Source organism: Coregonus clupeaformis, chromosome 16 (genome assembly GCF_020615455.1).
Source record: "Coregonus clupeaformis isolate EN_2021a chromosome 16, ASM2061545v1, whole genome shotgun sequence".
In the NCBI taxonomy this organism is placed as follows: Eukaryota; Metazoa; Chordata; class Actinopteri; order Salmoniformes; family Salmonidae; genus Coregonus; species Coregonus clupeaformis.
This window is the reverse complement of record NC_059207.1, coordinates 33,572,751-33,592,383: the sequence shown is the minus strand read 5'-3', so window position 1 is coordinate 33,592,383 and position 19,633 is coordinate 33,572,751. Positions and strand designations below refer to the sequence as shown.

The window sequence follows — 19,633 nt, the reverse complement described above, 5'->3', positions numbered from 1 at the left end:
GAATATGTTTTATATCTCGTTGGTTGAGGGCAGAAGTAGTGTGCACTGCATCTCAGCATCTCCCTTATCACAACAGTGCTGGTGACATGATAAATAGATATAGTCTTGTTTCGCAGGTCAGATCAATTCTCCCCAGTCCAGTGATATGGGTCTCTGTGTTAGTGAGTATCCAAGGAGACATTTTACACTGCTGGGCTAGAAATAGGTCTTACACTAGCTAAATCAACCCTAGCCCTCTCCCCCGAGACAACTATAAAAAGAGTACACACACATCACTGCACACATACTCACTAACACACATACAGTATACACACATACACACCCATATGATCTCCCTCCCTCCCTCCCTCCCATTATACCTCCCTCCTCTGTCTCTCCCTCTCTCCCTTTCCCTGTCCCCTCCCCCTCCCCTACTCCTCTCTTCCCCTCTCTCCTTTCTCTCCTTCATTCAAATGGACTTCCTAAAGCCTCCATTCGTCTTGCTGACAGCTCCACTATCGATCGGCCTGGAGAGAGAGGATGCAGTTCCAGGGCTGGAAGAGGGCTGGACCTTGGCCGGAGGAAGGAAGGGGGGCGAGCTGGAGAAACCAACCATGTTCCCACATCAGCTATACCTTAGGGTGGGAGGTCTCCCATCACCCTGTGCTCTACTGTAGATACCTGACTCACTTTGACACAGCCCTGAAATCTTGTTGTACTGTAGCTGACCACTCAAAATGAACCTGTTTAATCAGCAGAAGGTATAACACTTATTTTTCTTAAAACTGCATTGTTGTTTAAGGGCTTGTAAGTAAGCATTTCACTGTAAGGTCTACACCTGTTGTATTCAGCGCATGTGACAAATACAATTTGATTTGATTTGATTTGATATAATCACCACCCTTTACACTTTAGATATTGCTGAAGAGGCGAAGAGACCGAGGGGTGATCACACAGTTAACAAGTATGACTCAGAATCCAGTATGAATCACTTATAATCATTGCAGAGGATCAGTTAGGCACTGAGTAATAGGGCCAGGAGATTAGGAAACAATTTAGGACTTGTTCCATTGGGTCACAGTGAAGTGGCACCCCTACAAGCCCCTGGCATACATGCTATAATACGGTCCAAAGAATGTGGGCCCAGAAAGTCTGCCAGATTGTAGAAACCATGCTGAGAACATAAGCAGCACATGGGAGAGCAGGTTACAATTGGCCACGCTGACACACAATTCATTTCAATCAAACCCATCTGAAGTAACTTTCCACTGGCTGGCGTCTTTAATGGGCCTCCATCCCTTATCGTCAGCTGTTATCAAGGAAAGATGAGTTGGCACTTTCCTTCTTCATCCCTCCCTCCACCAAATGCCAAGATTGATGATTGGAAGTTTGATTTTCCTAATGATTAAAATATCTGCGGAGCAGTCGCTGCCCTGTCGTGGAAGCCCCATAGAGTGAGTTTCATCCCCCTGCCTACAACCCCCCCACCCTGATGAGCACCATGTGTGTGTCAGGGGTTGTCATCTATAATCATAGAGCACAGCACAACAGCGCCAGTCAGCAGGAGGGAGTCTCCCGTGACACTGTCTATTTGTTCTCTAATCTGTCCCTCTGAATTGCCATTGATTGCAGCAGCTAGGGAGAGAAAATAGACAAGGTGTAATATTCAAGACAAATTACTCAACTTCCCAGTTGCAAGGAGCAGTTCAATCTACATAAGGCCAGGCAGTGGTTAGAGACAGGCACTGTTAGAGTGGGCATTAACCAACAGTGCTTTGACCCCCATGTATCGACGCTGTGATCAGTATATCTCTGCCTCTATGTGTCCTCAGCTGATATGTGCATCAGCCCATTCAAACAGCACGGCCATACACAGTATAGAATCGTTTAGTAGTGGAATGCACTGGTGCTTTCTAGGGGGCACCATAACGCAAAAAGAGGGTCTGAGGCTCTGTATCCTGGAGAGAGAAATGAAAGGGGGAGAGAGATGGGTGGATGGAGACAGGGAGAAAGGAGAGAAAAGGAAATAGAGGGAGAGGGGGGATAGACTGAAGGAAATGTGAGGTAGCATGAGGGAGGGAGTGTGGGAAAGACAAAGGGACGGTGAAATAGTGAAGAAAAAGAGGGAATGAGAGGGGATGTGGAAGGGGTATTGGAGGGGGAAGAGAGGACAGGGGCAGAGGAGAGGGAGGGATGGAGGGAGGAAGTAGGCTGCGACGAGGCAGAAAGCAGAGAGCAGTAGTCGATATAAAAGCACTCATTCATCTCTCTGACAGCACTCCAAGTGCTCCACTGGGGGAGACACACTGCTGCGTCACCTACAATGCAGCAAATACACATTTACAACTCTCCACTTTACAGCACACACACGCTCACAGTCACACAGTACTTTCCAGGTAGCCTGCTCCAAGTCTACGTTCTGGGTCAATAGTATCTTGTGGGGTGGGGCAAAATCAGTAAATACACCATCACACTGTAACCTGCTCACTCACACACTCAACACAGCCACAGGCCATGACCACATACACACACACACACACACACACACACACACACACACACACACACACACACACACACACACACACACACACACACACACACACACACACACACACACACACACACACACACACACACACACACACACACACACACTCACTTCTGATTAGATAAGGCAGTGTGCTGCAACAATAAACTGAAGAGCAATAAATCCCCCAGTAGCAGCCTGAAGCTAGATGGTTCATACCAACCTGCCTGCACTGAGGACAATAGGAGAAATCACATGACAATCTAACATACATTCACCTCCACAATCCATACAAACCACCTTCCTATACTCCATTTAGTGATTGCTATTGTGAGATACTCTACTGTCTGTTGCTGAGGCTTATAGCCTTTCTTTATGCTCTTCCTTTTGTTTAGCTAATGATCACACACACACACACACACACACACACACACACACACACACACACACACACACACACACACACACACACACACACACACACACACATCCCTGTTTCCTTCTCCTTACTGGTCAAGGCCCATTGGCTGTTCTCAGCCATACATCTCCCATGATTCACGGCTAAGTGCGCCGGTGTAGAGCAGATCTGACTCACTGGGCCGAGGAGAGGAGAGACAGGCTGGCTGTGTGTCATTACAGCACACCAGGATAGATGGACCACATGCAGGCTAGAGTGGCTTCAACTACAGTACAATCACCAGCCCTAGCACAATGAGACTGGAGGAAACAGACGCTTATTTATGTGGAGCTAGGCTAATGTCTGTGGTGGTGTAGTCTTGCTAGACCCATACATAGGGACAGTGGGTCTGAGCTGCTCTATGTCGTCTGTGGATACAGGGGGAAAGACGGGTACTTGCACTAACTTGATTTGTCACCCTTTTGCCCAATCCCCTCCCCCTTCTCCCCAAGCTGGGCCAACTCTATAAATGAACCCCCTAATCATCCCCAAATCCTCCTTTTCAATCAGCAGAGAAGGGAAGGGGGAGCGAGGCAAGACGGGGAGAAGTAAGGGACATGGTGCCAGGCCCTCTCCCTTGCCTCCCCCTATTAGAGCAGGCCCCATAAAGGCAGCTGAGGCACCAGGCCCCTAATGATTCCTTAATTGTCCCCCTCCTCAGCTGTAGCGCTGACAAACACTGACTAACCCTGACACCAAGAACACCCACCAGGCCCCCCGCGCCACGGCACGGCACCCCTCCACACACACCTCCCATTTACAGACCCATCTCTCAGCTCCTCTCCCCTTTCCCCTCCCATAACCCTCCCCTAACTTCCCCATTAAGCCAGCTGGACAGGGGGAGGGCCTGGAGGATCCCTGTCACCTTGAGAGTAATGGGTTAAGTTAGTTTGTAGAAATTCCTTTTAGCAGTTGAAGAAAAGGAAAGGGCAGAGAGTAGCCAAACAAAGACAGAGAGAGGAGGAGAGTTGTTCTATAGGGGGCAGTTAGAACTCCAGACCCCAATGGAAAAAATACATTGCTCTCCCCTACTTAACCTCTTTAGCTGTGTTTCTGATTTCCATTGCAAGCTGGCGTTGGGTTGGGGGAGCCAGCAGCAGAGCTGCAGCATAATATCTTTTAACCATCACAGGGTAATGTAATTACAGAGTGTCCCATCGTCAACCCGCCTCAGTTTCTCCTAAATACTCACACCCCAAATTACGGGTTACCTCGCTCAAGCCAACCCTACTATTTAAGCCTAGGACGTCACATGAGAGGAGAGGAGAGGAGAGGAGAGGAGAGGAGAGGAGAGGAGAGGAGAGGAGAGGAGAGGAGCGGAGAGGAGAGGAGAGGAGAGGAGAGGAGAGGAGAGGAGAGGAGAGGAGAGGGAGAGAGGAGGAGAGGAGAGGAGAGGAGAGGAGAGGAGAGGGAGAGGAGAGGAGAGGAGAGGAGAGGAGAGGAGAGGAGAGGAGAGGAGAGGAGAGGAGAGGAGAGGAGAGGAGTTTTACCATCAGAGTGTGTCAGGAGAATAACATGAAGCTGTTCAGTTAGACAGTTGCTATGAAGAGACAGAGTAGACCAGGTGGGGCCACATTAACCTACTGTATGGAAGGACTTGGCAGGGACACATATGTCTGGATAAAGGAGAGAGTGTTATATCTCCAGAATACCTGACAGATGAAAATCTGCTAAATATATTTCCAAAGGCTGCGAGTTAAGAAAAACACAAACTCTGTGGTACAGTATGACCTCACTGGCTTGCACTGCAGCTCAAAGCGATGACAAAACGCTGCACTACAGGAGCCATTTCCAGGTTCCCCCTCTCCTCTCACAGATAACACTAGCAGCTTTCCCCCTCGCCTTTTAAACCGCCCATCCCACTCTCTCTTTCCTTCCATTTCTCTCCCCCTCTCTAACACAACCCCACAGTACATCCACAAAGCCAATTTACCATCATTCCCTTCAATACTTTCCATCTTTAAGAGCAGTAATCATTTGAAAATATAGGAAAGCTGTAAGGCTTGCAGAAAACAGGGACTTTGGTCACAATCATACAGTAGAGTAAGTGGAAAGTGAATAACTCATAATGGCCGCATAGTGGTCAAAAGCATTAAGTATGATTAAGGCCAGTGTCTAGGTTAGCTGTAGACATGAGGGGTGGTCGGTGGACCATCACTCTGGCAGGCAGCAGCAGAGTCCGGGCTGGGCAGAGCATTAGGAGATGAAAGAGAGGTCATGCACTGCTCCTCTACTGATAAAAACAGGATCCAATTTCTGCTAGTGATTTATGGAGAACGCTCGCAGGAAGATCTCTGTCTTCTGTCTCTCTCTGCTGCTCCATTACAGGACACAGTCAGGCCACACTGCATTACACTACACTGCACTGGGGGAAAGGTTAGTAGTAGTAGTACTATAGTAATACTGTAGTAAGATCTCTGTTTTCTGTCTCTCTCTGCCTCTCCATCACAGCCACAGCCAGGCCAGGCTGCATGACACTGCATTGTCCTGCACTGGGTAAGGGCTAGTAGTAATACTGGAGTAATAAAGGGGTAGACTAGCAGTATAATGTGTATGTGAGAACACCACCTACTCTGGGGAACACTACCTGCACTGGGGTAAAGTAAAGAGTATAATTACTAATACAATACTTACACAGAGGGGTATGTGTTTCAAAATACAGAGATCTTCCACGTATGATGCATTTTCCATGATGCAAAATGCATCATTTGTGGATGATTTCTGTATTTTGAAAGTTACATATCTTGAAAACTTGATTGCTGACATGCAAAACATTTTGAGACTATATAAAAAATTGACTAATGAAACAAATACCAAAAGATAGTTTTGGGGTGGATTTTTCCTTTAAAGCTGAGATCCGTGATAGGCGAAACAGCATCACTGGCCGCCACAGGCGCATTTGTTATAGTTTTTGTTTTAAGGAAATCAGCATCCAGCATCGTGGTCAAAAATGTTTTGGGTACATACTCTTCTGTTCTATAACATGTGCAATGATGTCTGAGGGAAAGAAAATGTGTTCGTTGTTTGTAGTAACTTATTTTTTATTGTAATATGGACGTGGCAGTTTCACCGCTGAGGATTGCAGCTTTAAATACACCTCACCCTAACACTACTGTAACTTAACCTGTGTGCATGACATGCATAGGTATAGGCCTACTGATGGCTGTGGTCTCATACCGACACCTCTGTGCCTATTTATGTGGAGGTATTTGTGTGAGAGATGTGAGGGGGCCTCTGGCCGTTAGCTGTAGCTTTGCTCTTCGCCTTTTCAACCACCCAACCCACTCTCTTTTTCCTTCCATTTCTCTCCCCTTCTCTAACACAACACCACAATACATCCACATACTATAATTCCCTTCAAGACTTTCCATCTTTTCCATCTTTAAGAGCAGTAAACTGGAGTGTTTAAACATCTCCTGATATCTGGGAGCTTGCGGGGAGGATAAGAGACTGGGGAAGCAGGGAGGGACAGGGGGAAGCAGGGAGGGACAAGGGGAAGCAGGGAGGGATGAGGGGAAGCAGGGAGGGATGGGGGGAAGCAGGGAGGGATGGGGGGAAGCAGGGAGGGATGGGGGGGAAGCAGGGAGGGACAGGGGGAAGCAGGGAGGGACGAGGGGAAGCAGGGAGGGACAGGGGGAAGCAGGGAGGGACAAGGGGAAGCAGGGAGGGATGGGGGGAAGCAGGGAGGGATGGGGGGAAGCAGGGAGGGATGGGGGAAGCAGGGAGGGACAGGGGGAAGCAGGGAGGGACGAGGGGAAGCAGGGAGGGATGGGGGAAGCAGGGAGTGATGGGGGAAGCAGGGAGGGACGGGGGGGAAGCAGTAAGGGATAGGGGAAGCAGGGAGTGACGGGAGAAGCAGGGGCGTTCTTCCCCCACAAACACCACAGAGGTCAGGCAAGGTCAGAGGTCAGAAGGAGAGAGAGAGAGCGAGTGAGAGAGAGAGACAGAGACAGAGACAGAGAGAAATAAACTAGCCCATTTTCTCACTGTCTGGCCCTCCCTCTTCCTCTGTCTACCTTCCCTCATGCTTTACCTCTATTCTTCGCTCTCCCTCTCTCCCTCTCTCCCTCTCTCCCTCTCTTCCTCTCTCCCTCTCTCCCGCTCTCCCTCTCTCCCTCTCTCCCTCTCTCCCTCTCTCCCGCTCTTCCTCTCTCCCTCTCTCCCTCTCTCCCTCTCTCCCGCTCTTCCTCTCTCCCGCTCTTCCTCTCTTCCTCTCTCCCTCTCTCCCGCTCTCCCTCTCTCCCGCTCTCCCTCTCTCCCTCTCTCCCTCGTCTGTCGTTTTTTTCTCTCTCGTCCTTCAGTTTTTGTCTCTCCCTCTACTTCATATCCAAACAGCTTAATCTGTGTAAATTGTATTCCTTAAGCAGCATATGTTGCCAAAACCCCAGTGTTACTGAAACATGAACAGGATAAATATATGCATAATATCTGCATAAATGTTTTGCATTGATAACGAGGAGCACCAGCTGTTTCTTAAGGCCCTCCCATTGGTCTCTCCACCTCTCTCTCCCTCGCCTTGTCACCTTAATTTGTTCTCCTAACCCACTTCCCATCCCTCTCTCTCTCTGACGGGAGAACCAGCAGCAGAGCATTCCTGCCTTTCAGCCTTACCCTTGATTCACCCTCTGAACAACCAAGACAGAGGAGAGGAAAGCTGCAGGACACACCACTATTACAACCACTAACGGAAGCAGAGAAAAGACACCAGCCATCCATCCCCCACATGCCCTCACCCCTCCTTCTACAGCAGAAGATAACATAAAACTACATGATAGATGTATCTTGCATACTACCACCGGGAAAAGATCACCAAAAACACCCAGGAGTATTAGGTAGAGGACACAGTGGGCCCTGTGTGTCTCAGTCTCTTACCTCCCTGTCTTTGAGCTTCATGGCCAGGACCAGCTGGTGACGATGGTTGGTCAGGGCCTCGCGGTAGTTCCCCTTGGAAAAGAATGCTGAGCCCAGGTTACCATGGGCACGGCATTCACCTGTTTGGTCACCTGGAAATGAGGAGAGCAGAGAGAAGAGAGGACAAGTAAGGGAAGGTCAGTCCAGGACAGACAACAATGTACTCTATACAATTCATCTGAGATCATAATCAATACATTTTACCTTTCAATACAAGCATCTGTATCCTTGTTTGTTTACCACTCAGGTTATATACAGTACAACAGGAAAGTCACAACTAAATGTGCTGTCATTCAGTGTAGGGTGGGTCTACACAGGGCAGTCACGGTCCTCTACCATCTTAGAGCAGTGATGCAGTGATGCGATGGAGCTCCTTGACACTGACATCCCATTATGTCCTTAAATGGAGCGCTAGGCATTCTAAGCTGCTGTACAGACAAAGTTCCACAGTAGAGAGAGCAGCTAACTGACTGACAGACAGACAGACTGCAGGTAGACCTGCTAGACCTGATCTCCAGGCCTCAGTGGGGTGAGAGGACAGGGGGCCTTATTATATCTGTCTGACAGACAGGCCCCCCAGACAGGGCCAGAGCCAGGCTCTCTACCTGATAACCACAGCGCTCTGCTCCACTCCAGACCATTTCTCATGCTGCTCTGCTCTGCCCACTCATGTGTCAAACTGTGTGGGGCCAGGAGAGTCCAGCCAATCTGGGCTGCATCACACACACACAGTAACTCAGGGACAGATATACGGTAGTTAGAGACACACACATACACACAGATAAGAACAGACATACACACACATATAAACATACACACACTCTTGTCTCTTACCTAGTGTTTTGGAGACCTCCAGGTCTTGCTGCATGTATCCGGTGCTCTTCTCGGTATTGCCCAGGGACCAGTGGGCGCTGCTGAGTGCTGAGAAGACGGAACCACGCAGCTTGAGGCTGCAGGTGCCGATCTTTAATGCGGACTCCAGTACCACCACGGAGGCAGTATGGTGGGCCGCTGTCAGCAGCTCTTGACCAATCACTGACACCACCACGAACGGACTCTTGTCCAGTTTCATCTTCTGCAGTTGCTGGTAGGTGGGTTCCAGTGACTCTGTGTGGAGGGAGGTAAGGGAGAGTAGGGTGTTAGGGATGGTCATGATGAGGAGTACTGGACTCTTTCAGATAGCTTTTTTGCATTCCTTTCAGTTTCATGGAATACACAAGGTGCTCCATAGCTCACAAACAATGACTGTATGCAGCTTCGGTAAATTGTCTTTTGTCGAACTTGTCTGACTGATGGCTTTAAAACATGGATTTTACTGACAACATCACAACAAGACAAGCAAATGAATACACCATTCACAGGTTCAACTATTATAGACAATTTAAACTAGGGACATTTCAAACACCACTACATAAAAACGTTGAGTGTTTACACATCCTCTGACAGCTCTGCTGCAAAGTAGCAGAGTGAAATTATACTGCTTTGAGATTATATTGCAGTTTGAGAGAGAAGAGAAGCATGAGTGGGTTTTGAGGGCCGGTGAGTGTTAAAAGTGATGGTGAACATGCTGCTGCTAACACAGGGGAGAGAGGCAGAGGAATGCAGAGCGGAGAGGAGACACACGAGGTGACCTCTGGGAAGGCTGAAAATGCACACAGTGACATAAATCAATGGTGGGCCACGCAGGTTTTGGGATCCACAGCCCCTCCAGATTACTGAGCCAGCCAGACAGACAGCCAGCCAGACAGACAGCCTTGGCAGCAGACTGGGGAAGACAAGGAGGGGGATTGGAACAGGGGTGACATCTTGTGTGTGTGTGTGTGTGTGTGTGCATGTGTGTGTGTGTGTGTGTGTGTGTGTACTGTATGTGTGAGTGTGTGTACTGTATGTAAGTGCAAGTGTGTGTACACGAAGGGGGGTGGGGAGTATGAAATATACTCATGCCCCTTATGCTAATATTTTGAGCAGAGTTGCAGTTAATTAGGTCAACTCCTCCCACACAGAGGTTTTTCTATAGTACTGTACCTGCACAAGGCAGATCATGCCTGCAGTCAGATGTACTAAACACCTGTTACTGTATCAGTAATGCCCATGCACTTAAAGACCAAGACACTCAACGGACAAATAACAAAATACACATGAACACTATCTGAATAGCCTGGTACCAAGCCACCCACATGGAAACAAATATTCACCACACACACAATATGAAACACATCTCCAGTCTCCACACAAGCACTCAAAAATATAATTGATGATGCTCTTTCAAGAGCATCACTTGTTTTCCAGCGGTTGGCAGAATGTAGCACTAGCAGAGACGGTGTGTGGATATCATATCCATTCATAGCAGGTAATTGCATTCAAAGTGACACACAGAGCGGTGTCGTAAATCAAACATTGAGATACCAGTAAAAAGTGTCATGGCTGCTGGATTCATAAACAGGTAGTTAGGGCAACGTCAGTGACAGCACTGCACTGCAGTGTCTCACACACGTCAGGAGGATGAGGTAAGGGGCCAGGATTTAGCTTACGCCAAATCCTGACTCTGCCATCAGCATGACGAAACAGGTACCGTGATTCGTCGGACCAGGCAATGTTTTTCCACTACTCAATTGTCCAGTGTTGGTAATCGCATGCCCACTGGAGCAGCTTCTTCTTGTTTTTAGATGATAGGAGTGGAACCTGGTCTGGTTGTCTGCTGCAATAGCCCCTCCGTGACAAGGACCGACGAGTTGTGCGTTCCGAGATGCCGTTCTGCACACCACTGTTGTACTGCACCATTATTTGCCTGTTTGTGGCCCGCCTGTCAGCTAGCACGATTCTTTCCATTCTCCTTCGACCTCTCATCAATGGACTGCCGCTGATTGGATGTTTTTGCTTTGTCGCACCATTCAATCAAACAGTAACTGAATGCCTCAATGCCTGTTTGCCTGCTTTATATAGCAAGCCACAGCCACGTGTCTCACTGTTTGTAGGAGCAAACCATTTTCGTGAACGGGGTAGCGTACCTAATTAACTGGCCACTGAGTGTATATAAAACACACACACATACAGTTGTGGAAAAAGTACCCAATTGTCATACTTGAGTAAAAGTAAAGATACAGTACTTTAATAGAAAATGACTCAAGTAAAAGTCACCCAGTAAAATACTACTTGAGTAAAAAGTACATGTAATTGCTCAAATATACTAAAGTATCAAAAGTAAAAGTATAAATCATTTCAAATTCCTTATATTAAGCAAACCAGACGGAACCATTTTCTGTAGTTGTTTAAAAAAAAAGTTTTTTCTTTGTATTTTACCCCCTTTTTTTTCTCCCAATTTCAATTATGATCACATCTCATCGCTGCAACTCCCCAACGGGCTCGGGAGAGTCATGCATCCCCCGAAACATGACCCGCCTAACCTTGCTCCTTAACACCTGCCAGCTTAACCCGGAAGCCAGCCGCACCAATGTGTCAGAGGAAACACTGTTCAACTGGCGACCAGGGTCAACCAGCAGGCACCTGGCCCGCCACAAGGAGTCACTAGGGCGTGATGAGCCAAGTAAAGCCCCCCTAGCCAAACCCTCCCTTAACCCGACGACACTGGGCCAATTGTGCGCCGTCCTATGGGACTCCCGGCCACAGCCGGTTGTGGCATAGCCCGGGAATGAACCCGGGTCTGTAGTAACGCCACTATCACTGCGATGCAGTGCCTTAGACCGCTGCGCCACTCTGGAGGCCTATTGTTGTTGTTTTTTACAGATAGCCAGGCGCACACTCCAACACTCAGACATCATTTACAAACGAAGCATGTGTGTTAAGTGAGTCTGCCAGATCACAGGCAGTGGGGATGACCAGGGATGTTCTCTTGATAAGTCTGTGAATGGACCATTTTCCTGTCCTGCTAAGCATTCAAAATGTAATGAGTACTAGCTGTATGCACATCTACACAAACAGATACAGTACATTCATATATAGTTCCTTCTCCTGCTCTAAGGCTTGGCCTCATATAGAGGAGGCTTGGTCTCAGGCTGGGTCTGTTATAGGGTAGGCTTTGACAGCCTTTACCATTTCCCCTGGGCGACTGGTGACAATAACAAACCCATGTAGCGTACATTCATTCTGTTTTTTTGAATACAACTATGACTCAGTTCACCTTCCCATTTCACGAGCCATTGCCACCTATTCTGTTCTATGGGTCTGTGACTGTGAGGAGGCAGAGAGCTGACTGCTGAGGGAGGCTGACACCCTCCTGTACTTCTGTTTGTGTCTGCATCTCCATAATCTATACTAAACAGTTTATATACTATATACTACTTCTATACTACTTTTCTACTACAATATTCTACTTCTGTAGTATATTTCTGTATCTGCATCACTCCTTCCAAGATTACATAATATGAATAGTCTGATCTATTGGTAACAATGAATTGGAAAAATGTATCAATATTATAGTGACATTGTTTCCCCTCCAACGCTCAGAGAACTTCAGAGCTGGTCCAAGATCATGGGAGAAACAGAAACAGAACAGAACCAAGCCCATCTGCCCTCAACACTGGCTACTGCCTGGGCCTGATTTCCCTCCTTTAATTTCACTCAATGATATTCACTGTAGAAAAAAACATGCATCAAAACCTTGACATCTGAGGAGTTAGAATCTGACATAATGATAATAGGCAGCAGAGAAGAGAGCCAGAGATGGAGAGGGTTCTGAGAGCACTTTTCCCTCCTTTGAGAGCTTTGTTGTGAGAAAAACAAAGGAGGACAGTACAGTAGGAGTCACATGAGAGCACTATCTGCTGCTCAGCTCCGGACTCATGGAAAATCTCTCTGATGCGTTGTGTGGGGGGGGGAATATAATACTGTAATGCTAAAGTAAAGTACACACAAATAGTGGTGATAAAGTGCGCTTCAGGGGAATTATTGTCACGCCCTGGCTCTGGGACTCTTATATGTTGAGCCAGGGTGTGTAGTTTCTATGTGTTTGTGTTCTGTGGTTAAGTTCTAGTGCTTGTGTTTCTATGTTGGCCGGGGTGGTTCTCAATCAGAGGCAACGTGAATCAGCTGTTGCTTGTTGTCTCTGATTGGGAACCATACTTAGGCAGCCGTTTGGGCATTGTCATTTGTGGGATCTTGTTCCGTATGGTGTGTATTGTAACCAAGGACTTCACGTTTTGTATCGTTTGTTGTTTTGTTCGTTCAATAAATAAGTATGTTCACTTATCACGCTGCGCATTGGTCCACTTCCTCCGACGATCGTGACAATTATACACACTGTTTGTCTCCTTGAAGACAAGGGCCTTGAATGTTTTCTTACTTTAATTATTTGTGTTCTTTGTTCACTGTTTGCATGAGCACACCTTTATCTATGTTGCTATGCCCAATGACAGAATAAAAACCGAACATGTAGGGAAAAACATTAAAGTGAATTTGGAGACTAAACAGATGTCTGTGTGGATGTTCTTAAGGCAGGTTAAGTGAGGAGATGCATAAAACAACTAGTAGCTACTTGACTCCTACTAGATGATGTCTATCATCAGTATGGAGAAACATCTTCCTTATTATACCTTATTACACTCTGAATTCAACAGGGAAAGAGTTTAGTTAGTTTAGTAAGACCCTGGCGACACCAAACTCCAAGCGAGGGGAAAATTAAATGGGTGGGTTTGGTAATCCCCAGGTAATCCTGGAAGGGGTGTGTTACACAGCCGATAAGAGAGGCTGGCAGGAATACAGCCATCTTTGACTTCAGCGAGAGAAAGCAACGCTCTCATACCTTTCCCTTATCACAGGGCTTTGGCTGCGTAACACTGATTATCCTCCCTGTTTGCTGGCGTAACGCTGATTATCTTCCCCCTGTGCCAGGAGCCCATCTGAGAGGATCATTGCTCTTAATCCCCCGACCTAGCCCCCCCTCCAACACACCTTGGACTGGCTCCCTCCCTCCGTCGCTAGCTGCTTCACTCCCTGGCACCATGGGAAACGTGGTAAACAATTAAGAGATTAAAAAACCTGGGCCAAGAGTTTCTCCTCTCCTACTGAGAGAGAGGCCCAGCCAGGTCGACAGTGTTTGGTGTTTGATGCTGGGCCCACTCCCAAGCCCTTTTACTGTTACGCTTCCAGTGACAAGGCTAATGTAATCAATGTACCTCAGATGGGCTCTTTGCTTGTGTTTTTTCCATGAATTCAGATACAGCCTTTTGCTAACAGGGATTGAGAGAGGCGCTCCAAGCAGCCTAAATCACAATGACTCCTCTCTGAACAGAACATTACAGAACAAAGCCATGTGGATCCACTGATCTCCCTGTGCAGGCCAGTAAAACATTGAACTGTTACAACAGGCTTGTATTTATTCATGTGTATAGTATCTGAGGAGTTTGGTGGTTTTGGTGATGACAAAGAGAGAGCACATGATGACTCAGAGTCTCTGTTGGAGTTGGGATAGCAGCTTATTAAATCCTCTGCAGCGGTCAGTTGCACTAGTGAAATGGATTCCAGTTTTGTTTGGAGGGAGACCCCATGCATTTGGCCCCAACAGGGTGCCTCAAAGGGCCAGGCCTGATATATCACACACATCATGGAGCAGGGAGGTCACAATTTACTGAAAACCCTGGCCTGGATACTAAGCTACTTATATGTCCACTTTGGCTTTGGAAAATAGGCATCAACAGGGGCAGCCACAGACTAGGGCTGTATTGTTGGAAGTTTATTATTATGATAAAGAAGTATCTTTCTGATCAGCTTGACTGGCAATACATTTATCAGGTAGTTAAGAGTATGTGAAACAGTCCTGTCAGTCAGGGGGACTCCTTCACACATACACTGAGATGGACAGACAAGGAGACAGTCTGCCAAGCAAATACAGATGGATATAAAGATGTGCAGTAGTCACTGACAGACTGCTAGAGTCACACTGACACATTTATCGACTGACAGAAGGATGAAGATTAGCGACAGTTAGAAAGGCAGAGAGGAGAACATAGAGATATAGTATGACAGACACGTTACCTCGTAGTGGGGACTTCATGGCAGCCTCCACCATGCCCACCAGTAGCTGCAGGCTCTTGGGGTCTTGGGCCAGCCCCGAGGCAAAGGCGGCCAGTGCGTCGGCATGGCGACCAAGGTACTGAAGGGCAACACCCTGTCGGAAGTATGCCTGTAGAGAGAGAGAGAGAGAGAGAGAGTGAGAGAGACGTCAGTACTGTAGTCTAGCCCTACAGCATGGGGTTGTACACAAACACATTACCAGACACTAATTTCACGCCATTTGCATCTTTTCCACATAAGCTGTTTTCAGAGTACATGGCTTCACTCGCCTTTGTATTCCCATAATAGAGGGATCATTGTGTTTCCTGTTCTTGTTAATTGGTGAATACGTTTTACATAAATGCACATGATACACACTCATCGGATGCATTTCTCAAGAGCATGGCATTCTTTTCTAGTCACACAAATTGTGTATTTTTTGTTTGCAGTGGGAATCGTTAGCACACAAGTGTGGAGTATGGGGATTTCTCTTAGATTCTGTTGAAAGAGTTTAGAGCGGGAGAGAGAGCTAGCCTACATAATGGAGTTACTTTGTAGCATCATAAAAGGATACATAAATACTCCAGACACTCCATGCTATTTTTCACAGCATTGCTATAATGACACAAACTACCACCCTGAATCTGCCATGGCCTATTTCTCTACATCTGGGCCTTTCAATAGTGTGGACCCTGAAGTAGAAAAAACTGTTTGACTTCCTCCTCTTCCACCAGTCTGTTCCCACTGCTCACAGACAGCCAGTCACATGGTGGTTGAAGTGTGATTTACTTAACATCAGTGAGAGGCACAGACCATGTGACCAAAGCAGTCCATGACCCAAAACCCCACCATTCTGATGACAGCAGCATTTCCCCTGTCTATGTGTAGCCTGTAGAGACATAGCTGTTTCCTGGCCTGTCTGTCTCTCTGATCTGAGACAAATAGCAGTACAGAACAGAACCCAGCCCTTCTCAGCTCTAGCCCTGGATCAGCAGCTATGCAGCCTCAGGGAGATATGGAACCAGCCCAGTTTACAGCTTACTCCAGCCAAACCACTAAATCCAGCCAGATTTGGGATGATATAAACAATGCAAAAAGTTACACTACAGTGTTCCCCTCTAAACAGCCAAAACTAGGCCATAATACAGATCTCAGTAATACAACACTACACAATACAACCCAACCATCTTCCAACATAATCCACATCCAGGCATTTTGGATGGCCAATATACAGTGCAGTGCATTAAACCCAACATCCAGGATACCAGCTTCCTCTCCCTCCACTCTCTCTCCAGAGCCCCTCTGCTGGGACTGTCTAAGGGTCTGACTAGGACAGGGAGTCCAGGCTAACCTGCAGTCTGACAGGGAGTCCAGGCTAACCACAGAGATCCTATCATTCTATGTGGCTAGGTGTACTATATGTAATTCTACAAGGCTAACCTGCAGTCTGCAGTATGTCTGGGCTCCTCCCCACTTAGGAGACTCTGACTGCAGTAGCAGAAGCTTCCAAAAGTGACACGGAGGGTAATTTGTTATTAGCATCTAAGAGGCCTTTTCATTAGTGTGCCCTAGCCTCTCCCCTAGCACCAGTAGGGAGGGGCAAAAGGGGAGGGAATTAGGGAAAATGAGACATGACATTGCATTTCTGGAGAACAGTAATTAATTTATCTTCCTTCCAAGCCCCCCGTTGATTACCAATCTCTCTCTGCCCTCTTCCCCCCTCGCGCATCACAACTCCATTGAAACGGATGAGGACAGAGATTTGATTCAAAGCATTAACCTTTGTTCTAACACTGATATTAAAGGAGAGGAGCAAGGGCCAGTGCGCCCGCTCGATATTAATTACGTCTGGTGGCGGCTGAGAGTGAGTTTGGGCTGCTTGCCATAGGAGCAGAGAGACAGGCTCAGAGACGTTCTGCCCCGGGGAACAACAGACATTTAAAAGCACTTCTCTCTTTGATTGGATTTACTATATGACTGCTCTACTACACGCTTCTTCCATTCCCCTCTGAGAGCTGTGACGGAGAGAGAGAACGAGGGAGAGGTGAGAAAAAATATGAAAAAAGCCCTTTGCTTCAAACTAAAATTGACATCTCCTTTATTTATCCTCCCTCCTGCCCTACATGCAAGCATTTAAAAGCCTATACCCTTTGGAGAGGGCATTAAAATATTGCAAACACAAGCACGCACATAAATGCATAAATCAAAGAGTGACGGTGGAAGATGACAGAATCGATGCACTGCGCAGTCTTAAAATAATTCTCTCTCTGCCATTAATCTCAGCAGTCAAAATGCACCATCTAGGCCACACACACACACACACACACACACACACACGCACACGCACACGCTCACACACTTCAACACACACACACACACTTGAGCACACACACAATGAAACACACTCACTTCAACACACAGGCACACACACAAGCAGGCACAACCACAAGCTGCACAACGGTGCTCAACAGGTCGGTTATGCCAGTGGAATAAGGAGCACAACTGGGCACAGACGTCAATTCAACATCTATTCCACGTTGGGAATGACGTGGGAACAACGTTCATTCAACCAGTGTGTGCCCAGTGGGGAGAGAGCAATTACCATTACTAGACGTTTCTATTCACACTTAACGGGATCTTTTCTGAAAACACATCAACAGCTACTTAGAGCTGCCGCTCAAGCGATTAGCACACCCTCCAGCTCTCAGAGAGGAGAGCATTGAAGAGAAAAGGAGAGGGGTGCATCAGAGAGGCTCCACAGATTAACTCTGCCTTTCAAACATATTACACAGTCACAAAGGAAAGGCAGAGCGGCATGTTTAATCACCTTACTGCCTAGCCTTGCTTTCTCCCCATAGAGAGAGGCCAAATGGAGGATAAACACCACTGTTACCAAAGACACTTTAACTACAATACAGCGTCTAACCTGACTAACGCTGGGCATCTTGTAAGACATGACAACCAACGTTTCTCAACCTCTGTTTAGTCTGAAAATAAAACCAGCTACATTATTGAACCTTACTTCCTGCCTCCTCTGTTTTCAGCTACAATGTGTGTATCGACTAGGAAGGTTTGTTGTTCTTACCCTAGGGTGGTTTCTGTGCGTGTGTCTGATGTGTGTGTGCGTGTGTGTGTGAGAGAGAGTGAGATTTAAAAATATTAATGAGAATGTGAGGCTAGAGAGACAGAATGAGAAGAGAGCGGAGCTGTGATAAAAGCTTTTCTTGAACATCTTAATATTTCATGACTGCTTGTTTGAAGAACTTTTAAATATTCATATTGTTATGCTTAAGAGGAAGAGAGGTGCAACGATGATGCAAAGAAAATATAAATACATACTGGTAGATCGTGTTCACAGTCACACATACACACACACACACACACACACACACACACACACACACACACACACACACACACTAGGGAACCTAGTTGGTGTGGTTTTACAGGACGTTTACAGGATAACAGGATGTGTGTGTTTGTGTGTGTGTGTGTGAGTGAGGGACCAACTGTTAAAGCCCTCTTTATTAGCAGATTTGGGTCCCTATACCCTGGGCATCTGTCCTGGCCCCCTCCCCAGTCAGTCTGGCCCTTTGACCAGCCCCCCAGGGGTTCACTGAGCCCCTATTCATTTACCAGTGTGTTTCTGCGCTAGCTAATCTTATTCAACATCTCACAGTAGTCTCTCTCAAAATGTAAACTGTACTACCAGTACTACTTCAGTAGATAGATGCACACATTCATGTTGTGTCATCACTACATTCTTGACATACAGCCATTCACAAACACTCAACATCCTCTCTGGCCTCAACACATCTTTCCATCAACAGGCTTACTCATAGTAGCACACAGGTTGCTTATTTCATTTCACCTTCAAAAGTAGACAATGTTCAGCTTAATTCTTATCGGTTCAGCCCTATCTATACACACCAACATGCGTTCTCACAGACAAATGCACACCCAGACACACAGCACAGAAATACACCACACTCCATATTAAACTCATTCCTTATCTCAGTTCTCTCTCTCTCTCTCTCTCTCTCTCTCTCTCTCTCTCTCTCTCTCTCTCTCTCTCTCTCTCTCTCTCTCTCTCTCTCTCTCTCTCTCTCTCTCTCTCTCTCTCTCTCTCTCTCTCTCTCTCTCTCTCTCTCTCTCTCTCTCTCTCTCTCTCTCTCTCTCTCTCTCTCTCTCTCTCTCTCTCTCTCTCTCTCTCTCTCTCTCTCTCTCTCTCTCTCTCTCTCTCTCTCTCTCTCTCCCCCTCCCTCCCCCCCTCCCTCCCTCCCTCTCCCTCTCACACACACACAAAGGCAGGGCTTTTAGGAAGTAATAGTGTAGGGTTGTATTGCACTGCAGGGAGGTCAGTATGGGAGAAGCTAGTCAGATAATTACAAGTGTGGTATTGGAGGGCATCATGAGCCCAGCACTGTGTACAGACACATGGCATTATCAATAGTCCTTTTTATATCACACTCTCATTCTAATTCTGGAGCCTGATCTATGCTATCACTCCAAAAGAAAACAAATTCCCTTCAAAAGCTACCCAAAAATTACATTTTAGTCATTTAGCAGATGCGCTTATCCAGAGCAATTAGGGTGAAGTGCCTTGCTCAAGGGTACATCAACAGCTTTTTCAACTAGTTGGCTCAGGGATTTGAACCAGCAACCTTTCGGTTACTGACCCAACGCTGTTAATCGCTAGCCCAAATGTGTTTAAACAAGCAGTGAATGTGTCCAACAAAAGAGGAGTC

The 19,633-nt window shown here is 47.0% G+C and overlaps 1 protein-coding gene across 2 annotated transcripts in view; it reads right to left on the bottom strand.

Annotated features, from left to right (window-relative positions):
- Window positions 1-19,633, bottom strand: part of LOC121584858 (tetratricopeptide repeat protein 28-like) — a 204,819-nt gene that overhangs the window by 75,502 nt on the left and 109,684 nt on the right. For both annotated transcript variants that reach the window (XM_041901032.1, XM_041901033.1), the window contains exons 2-4: window positions 14,868-15,015; window positions 8,712-8,984; window positions 7,839-7,969 (exon numbers count right to left, since the gene is read on the bottom strand). In XM_041901032.1, the coding sequence (XP_041756966.1) occupies window positions 7,839-7,969; window positions 8,712-8,984; window positions 14,868-15,015 (552 nt within the window). The remainder of the gene's footprint in view (window positions 1-7,838; window positions 7,970-8,711; window positions 8,985-14,867; window positions 15,016-19,633) is intronic.